The sequence below is a fragment of the Egretta garzetta genome, unplaced genomic scaffold, assembly GCF_000687185.1.
Source record: "Egretta garzetta isolate BGI_Z169 unplaced genomic scaffold, ASM68718v1 scaffold61, whole genome shotgun sequence".
NCBI classification, from domain to species: Eukaryota; Metazoa; Chordata; class Aves; order Pelecaniformes; family Ardeidae; genus Egretta; species Egretta garzetta.
Genome location: NW_009258620.1, coordinates 324,693 through 336,432, shown reverse-complemented (window position 1 = coordinate 336,432; position 11,740 = coordinate 324,693). Strand labels below are relative to the sequence as shown.

General features: G+C 44.2%; 1 protein-coding gene across 1 annotated transcript in view; it reads left to right on the top strand.

Moving 5' to 3' along the window:
• TNFRSF14 (TNF receptor superfamily member 14) overlaps positions 1-4,091 on the top strand; it is an 8,908-nt gene extending 4,817 nt beyond the window's left edge. Inside the window, exons 4-8 of the mRNA XM_035903589.1 lie at positions 274-429; positions 853-943; positions 1,477-1,631; positions 1,942-1,958; positions 2,559-4,091. Of these exons, the coding sequence (XP_035759482.1) occupies positions 274-429; positions 853-943; positions 1,477-1,631; positions 1,942-1,958; positions 2,559-2,666 (527 nt within the window). The 3' untranslated portion in view covers positions 2,667-4,091. The remainder of the gene's footprint in view (positions 1-273; positions 430-852; positions 944-1,476; positions 1,632-1,941; positions 1,959-2,558) is intronic.
• The last annotated feature ends 7,649 nt before the right edge of the window (positions 4,092-11,740 follow it).

Sequence of the window (11,740 nt, the reverse complement as noted above, 5' to 3'; positions counted from 1 at the left end):
AGCAGGACAGCTAATTTAAAAACATCTGAGTTGGGAGAATTTTGCTTTTGCCATGCAAGTCATTTAGGACAGATATAATGTGACCCAAGATGCTGTGTCTGTGAGGAACTGGGCTCTCTTTGTACATCCCAATAGGAGTCATCTTCAGTATTCCTGTTAGTTCTGGTGCTCTTCACCAGTGCATCAAGGCAAGGCTAAATGTTGACTTTTGCTTTTGTATCTGTTGACATTTCCCATGTAAATACTGTGGCTGTGCGTGTAAATTTCTCTTAGGAGCCAACCTAGTGCCAGAAGTAGCGTGTACCTACACGAAGAACACTGTGTGTGGCTGCCTGCCGGGGTATTTCTGCAGTCATTTGGGGGCTGAAGACTGTGAACTTTGTCAACCCTACACTGTCTGCTTTCCTGGCACTATGGTAAAAGAAAGGGGTAAGCCAACATCCAACATAGCGTCAATATCACCAACCTTTCTTACAGGGAATGCCTTTGGAGTGTGATTTTGAGGAGGCTGGCAGTTCATCCAGAAAACAAATAGTGAAGGATCAATGTGAATGGATAGGGCCAGCGCATACTGGTATGATGTATAGCGGTCCACTGCGCTGACTGTAATTGTCAGAGCACCAGTGCGCAGCTGAAAGCTTGCAGAATCCATGTAAGTCCTAGGTGCTGAGGTAGTTGATGTGGCCAAGAATGCTTTTTTCCCCCTGTCTGCAGAGACAGAAGTGTGTGAGCGTTTGTCCGTAGTGAAGAGTCTCTGCAGTGATCACTTGGTCATTTACAAAGACGATGCGGAAGTGAAGCTCTCCTTAGCCATAGGTGCAGATAGAAATCCTGTTGTCTTCTCCCTTGTAGGCACAAAGACCACTGACAATGTGTGTGAAGCCTGTCCTCCTGGAACCTCCTCAACAACCAACATGTCCTACAGCTGTACACCGTGGCCTGGGTAAGCAGCTCTTAGTCTTTATGGGCACAGGACTGTTCTCATTAACTCTTGGGTCTGGATTTTGCTGTCTTCGAAACAGCAGTCTCCTGCTTCCAGTAAGGCACCAAGTGTGGAATCCTGTTCTTATGTCCCACTTTTTCTTGGGAACAGCTTAACTTCTCTCCTTATAAACTCATTAACATGACAGATTTAGCCTTCAGCCTCGTCATAACTTGTCACTGCACAGGAGACTCCCGGACAGCTCTAACAGAGCTGGATCTGGACACATGAAGAGCAGTGCGCTCCTCTGGGTACCTGGGTTTCAGCTGACACATCCCTTAGCTGTAGTAGAACAGGTGAGAGTTTGCTTCTGAGGAGAATCAATTTGCGTTTATGAGCATTAAAACAAAGAGATAAAAGTCAGCTTCTTGGATTACCCGCCAAGTCAGAAAGACCTTTGTGAATGCTCCTGGATGTGGAGGTGCAATGTTAAAAACAGTGCAGCACTTCCACTGCAAGGTTCTAAGAACATAATTATTCTTGTCTCACATCAGACGTAAGGAGAACGGCCTGGTACAAGAAGAGGACGGGAATACTTCCTCACATTCCTCTGTTACAGCAGCTGTCGTTTCTATTGTCGTGCTAATTGTTGCAGCTGGCTTTATACTATTTATCTGGCAAAGGAGGAAGAGGAAAAATTACATGCCACGTAAGTATGAACGGCATGTGTTTAAAGGGGTGGTTTTGTAATAGTGTTCTGAGGAGCGGTCTTCACTTCACTGGATGTTGAGCTGACACCTTAAGAGCCAGCTAGAGGTGAACTGCAAGGCAATTCCTACATTTCCGTGTGCCGTGGTTAACCTGCTGTAATGATGCCTCCCTGAGGGGGTGTGCCTATGCAGGCTCACTGCTCAACCACTCCTACAGACACGTACGAACAAGGTAACATGATAGAAAAATGCATTACTATAAAGTTGGCCTTACTGCATTTTGATGGGTCTGTCTCATTTTCTTTGCAGCGGTGCAGGAATCAGGGGTGAGTATCCCTCTGTCTCTTTTCTTTTTTTTTTTTTTCAGTAGTAAGTTGGAATCTGAGGTAGTTTTTTGTTAAGTGTTTGTATGTGTGATGTGTTTGACGGGCTCAGTGTGTGCTGGAGCAGCTTGTGGATACTGGGAGTGTCTGTGAGTTCCAGAATCCCCAAGACTATGCAGTATAAATTCATTTTATGTGATATTCGTTAGGAGCCTTGGGATCTAGTCCCAAGGCCATTGTTATCCCCTGACATTGTCTAAGAATGAATATTTAAGGGGATTTAGGAGATGGACTCCTACTAAACAATACAAGTCTGTCTTAATGTAACGGTGTTTATCCCTCCATCCTACAGTATTATCTATCCTCTAAAAGTCCCTGTTAGTGATCTGCAAGATCTAATATCTGTGCAGACAGTGATGTGTTTCATAGGAAAAACACTGAATGGACTGTGTAATTTGCACTTCTGATCTGAGAGGGGGCCTACAGTGACTCTTGGTCTTAAGGAAGAAGCAGAAGTCTAGTTGTTAGCAGTGAAAATAGCAGGCACTTGCTAATAAAAGCTGACTCTTCATACTCTCTGTTTTCCTTTGACATGTTTTAAAGAATGGACAGCAGGGTCAGGCTTTGATAGTAACCACGGAGAATGGGGATCAAACAACTGTTCCTGTGCAGGAAACCGGTGCCAGTCCTGAAGGAACCAGGCCTGAATAGCCATCTTGGTTTGAACTATTGTAGACAATGGAGATGGTATAAAAAACAAAACAAAAAAAACCACACACCAACCAGAAAAAAACAACCCTCAAAACACCCCAACCAAAGAAGTCCAACCTTTTTTCCAAATATTCATGGACAAAAAAGACAGCTTGAAAACGAAAAGGAGGATCTGCAGTGGATTTAAAGAAATAGCCAAGTGGTGCCCTCTGAAGCATCGAAGTTTGGAACAGCTGAGTAATCAAGGGATTGGTCAGCACCGTCACAGGTTGTACAGCTCTGTCATTTTACATTCCCGCGCTGTGGAGCAGCTTGTGTGTGCTGTAGCATGTCGTGCGCGCTGTGCTTCTTTCTTACTTATGAACTTGGTATATATGTAACATATGTTTGGTAGTGGGAAAAAATGGCTTTCTCTTATTTTAAAGATTCCACATAACGAAACCCTAACACATTTTTTAAATGCATTTTGTAAAAATTTTTCCTTTTTAGAACTAAGGAAAATACTATAGGTGATGCACAGCAAGAAATATGTAGCTTTTAGTAACATCACAAATGACACACGCACAACTACTGTCCTTGCAAGTCACCTCTGCTGCTCTGATCTGTGATCATGTGCTGCAACAAAGAAAGTTGGGGTACTGTGTCTAGAAATAAAGTGCTTACTAAGGACATTCTCTCTGTAAAACTTTCCTGTTACCTGAAGAGGTGAAAACACTGAGTGGCTTGGCTGTTGGAGTTATCTTGAGGAAAAGTGTTACTCGTAAGAGCATCATGGTGGGCCCGTTTTTTTTGAGGAAGGATTTGGTGAGGATAGCATCGCTTTATCTGTCATCTGAGCCTGAGGTGAAGAATTGGATATAAAATGCCATACAGAAGATGGGAAGAGGCATGGAGAAGATATGTGATGGGTGCAGAGGGACACCTGGGAGGAGGTACTGGGGCTGATGGAATGAGCCGATACTGAGACGTACTGTGAAAGCATCAGAGTGTGAGAAGCTTGTGTCACACGGGGTGCGGAGGGAACTGCTAGTGGCCCTGGAGAGGGGCTGACGTGGGAGATGTCTTTGCATTTCCATTTTGAATGTCTCTGAAGAAGAGCGGAGGAGTGGAAGGGAGAACAGCTCGCACTAATTGGTACGGTTGCCTCTGTATTTGCTGCGTTAATGCAGTCCCTCTGAATCCATCTTCACCCGGGCCGTGGCTCTAGAGGCCACTGCTCCTTGACCAGCAAATTCCCACTCCTCTTCCCCACATGACTCTGGGGAATGGCAGAAGATGGGACAGGTTATCTTTTTGCTTAGTCTATCATATGATGATAGGCAACTTCTTTTTTTTTTTTTTTATTTTAAACTATATTAGTTTGTTCAGCAGAACTAATTCTGTATTTTTTCTGCAAAATAAGCTGGCATTTCAGAAACTTAAAATTGTGTTTTATAAGAAGGTTACAGGTAGCTCTGCCAAAGTACGGTCTTCTGTAAAATCAAGCTGCTTCTGTAAAATCAGCTAAACCTTAAAGGGCTTAGATGGTGCTTTAAAATGCCTTTTAAAATCCCTGCTGTGTACATGCAAATCTGTCCATAAAGAAATACCTTCTGTTCTAAGAATAAAAATGTGATTTATTTTTTTTTTTTAGTGGTTTCTTAAAAGTCCTAATAAAAGTTGTGCTTATGAAAACCTTTGCAGTAATCGTGGAAGGGCAAACTGTCTACAATTTCTTTTACTCCCAGCTATTTTGATATAAAAAAAGGATGCCCACAGTATTTACAATCCCAATGTCAAAGTTCTGAAAGGATCTGAAACTAAAAGAGGTAACTGCCGTTGTTGGTTCTTGGTGTCTGCCGAGAGTCACACGAGTAGAACTTAACAGGCCCTGACTTTATTGCAGTTTTAGAATCAGTTTTACTTTTGGCAGTCAAATATGTGACGAGTCAGTCAGGCCGTTCCAACGTATCGCTGCAAGTATCGGCAGCACTTGGCAAGCGCGGTGCTATTCTTTGTGTTTGCCTGTTTTGTGGCTGGTCTGATACACCACCGTGAACAGGAAAGAGATGCATTGGGCAAACACTCCCCCCCCCGCCCCCCAACCTTTTTTCTGTAGATTAGTTCTTCGGTAGCTGGTTAGTGTTTCATGGAGTTGGATGTTTTCCAACAGTTGGCTGACTCTAGAGTTTGCTAATTGTTAACCACTGCTTGTTCCTCTGCAGTACTTGTGTATGGAGTTTAGTAAGAAGCTTTCCTGAACAAAGTTTTGAGATTAAACCAAAGCCCCACATGGAGAGAGTTCAGAGAACAGTGGCAAGGAACCCTCAGCTGTCTCTGCTGCATGCTAACCCTGGGGTAAGTTCTGGCTTTTTCTTACCTTCTGATGACTAATCTTACTGTCGAAGGCCTCCTCTGGTAGTGGTAACGCCCTGCTTCTGCACCTGCGCTACTGCTGCGTCTGGCTTTGAACAGACTTCAGTCTTTCAACTTTGCAACTCTCAGTTCTTTTAGCTTACAGTTAGCAGGGGTTACTGGGTACTTTGCTGGTTGACGTGTACGGTGTTTTCTTCCAAAAACGCAAATGGTGCAATCCATTACCCGGCAGTAACATTTCTGACAGGGTGCCTGGCCCTTTTTGGTGGGCGTAGAGCTTGCATTCAATATTGTGGTAGTCAAGTTTGGAAGATTTCATTGCTGTTTGTCTCTGCATAATCCAGATCTGTTAATTCTCACCTTGAGTTAATTAGAGTTCATCAAGCACTTTATAATCCTCAGTGAGCAGGTGCTAGGCACATGCAGACCTTTTATAGGTGCTGCAAGCGTGCCGACAGGCAGCTGCCGGACCACGGGCTGTCTGGTTGCTTGTAGTCTGTGTGATTTTTAAATTATGATATTGGCATGCTCTGGATCTTAAGTTATTCAGTATTACTTTTTTACGGAGATGAACTTTTAATTAAACCACCACAAAAGCAGATGAAGATCTTAAGAAGGGACAGGAGTTAAATACTGCTGCTGTTCAGTGTTGTCGTTTGGAGGAGGGATTTACTGTAGTGGTTAGGCAGCAATTGCGCCAAAGATGGTTTTGCAAAGAAATATCTGTCCTCCAGCCCCATAATTAATAGATAATCAGGAGCTAGAGATGCATATCTAAAACAGCACAGACACTTTGCTGTTCCATTACTCCTGAGACTTGTAGGAACCCATGATTAGAATTCTGGGGCCAGCACCACAAAGAACATTCCAGCTTGTATTTCCTCTTGACTTGAGAAACCAGGTTAGTCCTGCTAACCGTTGGAGAGACCCTTTAAAAGCTACTGTCAGGCAGTTGGGCCTGGTTGGGAACTCTTGGGTTCTACGACTTCAGCTGCAGTTGGAAGAAGGTGCTGTAGGTAAGCTGGGAGCTTTGCACGATGAGGTGCCCTCCAGGGGTCCCTTCCAACCCAAAACATTCTATGATTCTGTGAGGTAGAGATGGGATGCAGCAAAAGACTGCAGGATCAGCAATCTACCAGCTAAAAAACACAGCTTTTCTGTGTGCCTGGCTTAGCAGCAGTGTGTTTCGTGTCTACAGCAAGTGAGTGATGGAGTCTGAAAAAACTTGCTAATGTTTACATGTGTCTTTTGCTCTGTTTTAGACGTTGGAGCCTGATTTGTCACCAGGTGGCAGCACGGGAGAAGGAAAGACTTCTCTCACTCTGGAAAACCTGAATCTTTATTCTTTTCCTAAGTATATAATAAAACTTCTCTGACGCTTAATTGCTTATGAGTCCAAAGTGGAATCAAATCTGCAGCAAAACACCTCTGGGTACAGAATTTTCCACTAGGCTAAAGTATTTTTTGCAGGGTCTGCTAATTTCTGTCTGGTTACGTGTATTTGTCTGCTATCTTACTTACTGATGAAGGAGCTCTGTTGTGTCTGGGGGTGAGGAGTGTTAGAGAGGGCTAAAATGGAGGCTGTTCACCAGGGCCTCTGGCTGAGACACACGAACATAGGTTCTACATAACTTAGCCTGGAAGCAACTGTAAATGACAAGCTGTGTGCCTGTGTCCGTCTTTCTGTCGGACAGACTGTGTTGGTTTGGGTAGGGCAGTATCTGTGTGGAGAAGACTTCATGTCTGAAAGCTCTGCAGGTTATGAATATGCATCTTGTACCTTCCAGGAGCGCATAAGCCCTGTTTCAGTAGCAAAAGCTCTGGATTATTGGGAATTCCTTTAAAAAATATGACAGACCTTGTTTTGGGGCCAAGCAGTTTCATTCTTACCTAACACTGAACGCATTATTTACTTGTGCAGGTGGAGAAAAAGATGGTCTTCTACAGGGCTCCCTAGGTGACTCTTACTTTGAAAAGAACTGAAAAGTCATCGCAACCACTGCAGGAAGCATGAAGCCTGAGGTCAGGGCAGGTGTGGCTTGTAGCTGAAATGGCTGTCCTGATTTGAAATGGGGAAACTTCACCTGATCATGGGATGAATGATGAATTGCGTCTTAGGAGCACACCAGATGACCCCCCTGCTACCAACACTGGCTCTCAAACATAGGATGCCCGTAAAGCTGGGTTCTGCCACTGGTGTTCACAAACTGAGCGCGTAGCTGCTGCCACCAGCAACAGAATGGTCAGATGCCAGACGGTCCAGCAGCATGGACAGGCGGGTGATGGATTGTACCACGCGATCCTTACAAGTAGTGCTGGAAAATTTTACTTGGCAGACTGGAGGTTTTTGAAACTCCATCTGGTCAAGACCTGGATTTTCCTGGAAAGGTATTGCCAGCTCTGCCCTGAACTTTGAATTGGCGGTTGTGTTAAACTTTGATGGAAGAGAAGGTTACGGGTGGCACGGGTGTCAGACAGAAACCGAGTGCCACGTGGTGAACTCGGCGCACAGTAACAGACCCTGCTTAACAAGCCACGATCTTAATTTGAAAGTCCTGGGCATTTATCTCTTTGTAGATGTTCACTTGCTGAGAGGTTAAGGTCAGTGAAACTCTGCCGCCGCCCCGGCCCTCAACTGGAATCATTTCTTACTCGTGGTGGTGCATCTCCTCATCTTCTGTGACCCTTGTGCTTAGGCTTTGAGCCTCTCTCTTGCCTCTATTCTTGTTTCACCAAGGTCGCTGGCAGGTAGGGTGGTGTGGGGGGCTGTACCTGGAGAGGGGAGGTGTGAATGCAGTAGGGGTAGAAGAGAAGGACGTGTGTGGGACTGTAGAGGGAGGTTGTAGCTTATGCACTTGGGTTGTGCTGGCACAGACACAGCGACAGATGGAAAGAGTCTTCTGCAGGTGGGAGGCGTAATAAACTTACATGAAAAAATAAAGTCACTTCCATGTGCTGTAATAATAACTTGGAATAAAACCTCCCAGGCACATTTTAATTATCCCTTTAGCAGTTGCATGTGCCAGAACTTCTAATGGCACATCTCCAGCGCTTAATGATTTTGCAGAGTAATTAAGTTGTCAGCCATATGAACCTCCTCCACCTGACCTCTGCACGCTGTGTGCTGTTTCCCTTCCTTGGCATATATGTCCTGTTGGCACTCCCCTGAGTCCCCTCACGCCAGGCAGTGCCTGCCTAGCAATCCAGTATCAGCTTCGTGGTCCTTCTGCTGAGATCTAAGAGGACAACTATAAAAGAATGCAATTCTCAAGGCCAAAGCTGTCCTATGAATATGGTAACAAAGGACAGTAACGTGTACTTTTAGAGAAGGATTAGGTGCAAACCTGACAGCCCTAGCACCATTTCTGTTATCTGTAGAGTACGTGCAGAGTTAATGTTACTGTGATACTTGTAGCATACTTGCTATAGTCCAATTAAAACAGCTAATAGCACTGTATTACTGGTGACAACTTGGGCTGACTCTTCTTCCATACTCTCATGCTTTTGTCCTTGTGCCTCTCTCGTGAGCAGGGGACCTTCCCAGCGTGTTGGGAACGTACCGGGCTTCATACCCTGCTCCCCAACCGTAATTCTGTGTTTGTTAGAGTGCAACGAAGAGGTCTATATCTGGTGACAAAAACCAGGAGCATGAAATACCTAAGCGAAAATGAAGCTGGCAAGGACTGGCTTTGTTCTAGGATTCCCTATTTGCAGTAAAAGTGCCTTTTTGATCGATAGTCTTGTATGATAGCTGGACCACTGCAAACATGAGTAAGTGTTATGTGTAAAAGATGCTCTGCCAGATTCTATCCTTGAATTTGTGATACTGTTCATATTGGCAATCAATAGTTTGTGTTACTGCTTTTTTTTTTCCCCTTCCAGATATATATTGTCTCTTGGATTTTACATTAAAAATTTCCTCCTCAAATTCGCTTCTTTTTTCTGATACTCTGCTATCTAATTTTTATGTCCCTGAAGAAGAATTCCAATTGTAGTTTATCCTGAGGTGCTGTTACTGGCGACTTAGAAGTTAAACCATTGAACAGCGTAGTATTTAAAATGTTACGCTTTTCTTAATAACCCTAGAATAAAACCATGTTCACAAACTACCTGAACTTGTTATGAAATCCGTGAGCGTCAGGCTAATCTAGACCTAACTCTTAGGGTGAATCTGAGCGGAAGCTGGTGAAAGGACTTACATGTTCACAGCGTAGCAGGGCTCCCCTGAGGCATCCCGGGGTAACTCCTATTTCTCGGAACAAGGTGAAAAAATAGGTGTCTATTGCTATGGCACGTAGGGGGCGAATATGAACGTTTCTTGGCGAGGCTGTTCACTGTACACACCTGGCTTCTAAGGGCGTGCGAGGACGGAGGAAAGGCAGGCACTTTGGCCAACGTTGCTTACTGGAAGTGTCACATGAAAACATCAGCTACCCAAGGGAGAAAGCTTTTGTTACCTGGCTGGGGAGTTCAGCTTTACTGTGTGCACGCAATCTGGCATGGAGGATCTGAGTAAGTGAAGATGGACGAGATGCAGTTAGATACGGTTTCTTTTGCCTGCCACCATACACCAATAATTAAATAACAAAAGCTGATTTATCGGAGCACTTGTCTGTCTTGTCACCAGTCATTTAATGTTAAAACAAATGAAAATCCTTCCAGTAGGAAACAGTGGTCATATGATCATTCTGGGAGCATCAGTTCTGGATGTGATGAGAGAGGTGAACCTCGCTTAATGGCCAGAACAAGGCTTGGACAGCATTCCATGCTAAGGAGGGCTGCAGATCACGTCAGTTTTTATACAGCTAAAGAGCAATTTAGAAAAGTAAAGTCCCTAGCCTATTGTGTGTATAACCACTCCAGGAGCAAACACAAACCTAGTCGGTGTGACAGTCAGTTTTAGCAAGGCATGGGACATGAGCATTTGGTTAATTCAAGAGCAAAAACTCTTTTTAAAAAGTGAATAAAAACCAGAATACAACGTAATTAGGCTTGTCGTCTTCATCCAGTTGCGAACATCTTAAAGCACTGTTGTTACATAGAACTTGGGCTCCGTAATTCTCACCAGATCACTGCTACATTGGCCTCTTACCTCTCCAGTGACGGTGGGCAGAAAATAATACAATTGACACAAAGCCTTTTGGGACATCGGAATCCGCTGCTGCATCTGTAATCTTAACAACAGGGTTCTAGACTTGGATGGAGCCAAAAGCTCATGGTTAGGCCTAGTCTGAGTTGAACCTTGGTTAATGTCTAAATCAGTTTCTGTCCATCTGTGGTTTAGAGTCCGTGTATCACCTAACTAGCTTTAATGTCTGCCCTCTTTGTTCGTCTTTAAGTTGCACAGATGATTTGCTGTGGTATTATATGAAATTGCTTCTGTTGTGGTTTAGTAGAATTTTTAAGTCTGACTTAAAAGGTTTTGGTGTTCAGTATCAGAGAGATCTGGAACTAACCAAAATGGATAAGCATTAAGTATAGTAATGCCACTGTGAACTGGGGGGGGGGAGGGGGGGGGGGTTGTATTCTAAACTAATCCAGCTCTGAGGTAAAGAACCAGAACACACAGTACCTTGTCCAGCTAACGGGGAATAAACATCTCGTTACGTGTCTCAGTCAAACCAAAAGTTTTAACATCTGAAGCTCTTCAAACTCTATGGGGGCATGAGCAGGACACACGGTCCAGGTTCTGTACCTCCAGGTTTCCTTTAAGAGCTTTTAAGTCGCTTAAAGGGGAGCTTAATCCCCGTGTAGAATATTGTAACTTTTTTTTTTCCCCCCCCCAAGGGCTCTCAGAGCTTGTTAATGCAACCTCCTGGTCACCATTTTTTGCTGTTGTTTTTTTAGTGTGGGTCAATCCTAAAGTTTTCAGGCACTTACATATGCGAATCCAACAATTCCCATCTGAAAAAAAAATCTTTTCCACCCACTTAATCTGCCCTGAATCAGGATCTGTGTTAGAATTCAGGTGGTCGAGGGCAGTCCTCCTCCGGTAACAGCCGTAGCTGAAATAAACACAAACCCACCGTGTAATTCAGGTTGCGTTCCCTCGAAGAGGTCTGTATGTATCCTCTTCGGAGGCGCAGCGTGGAAAAGAGTTAGGTGTGAACCACTTTTTCTATTACTGTTAAGTCCGTTGAAAGCCAAACTCTGTGCTTTGTGTAATACCTGTTTGCAGTAGGCGACTCTGCTGGTGGGTGCTGAGCAGTCTGCTCTGTCTTTTGAGGAGAGATTAAATGAATGAACTTGCAGCTAAACCCTCTTACGACTTGTGCTCCCTTCTGTACTTAACTCCCAGACTTTGAAGGGTGTAGAAGAGTGGTTAATCCCTGAGGTAGCACTGATTCTCTGAGAAAGTCACCTTCCAAGATTACTTTTAAGACAGAAATAAAATGTAATCGAGCTACGTATTCCCAGCGGCAGTGAAAGCTGCGATTTGCTTGTAGACTGATTCCACTTCAGCAGGTAAAATTCATGCAGGAATCGGGAAGGTTTCAGTGATTTTAGCCAGCTGTTCTTGCCAAATGGCCAGAATGATTCCGGGAGTCATCTCTTACGGCAAAGCTGCTTCTGCTAAGTGATTTAATTTCCTTCCCTGTTGTTTAGAGAATCAAACCCTTTGCTAGTGGTGCGCTAACAGAATCTGTGACGCAAGCGAATAGTGGGATTTGGCACTTGGTAAGCTAAGCGCTGGGAGTTGCTATCTTGCTTTCCAGTGA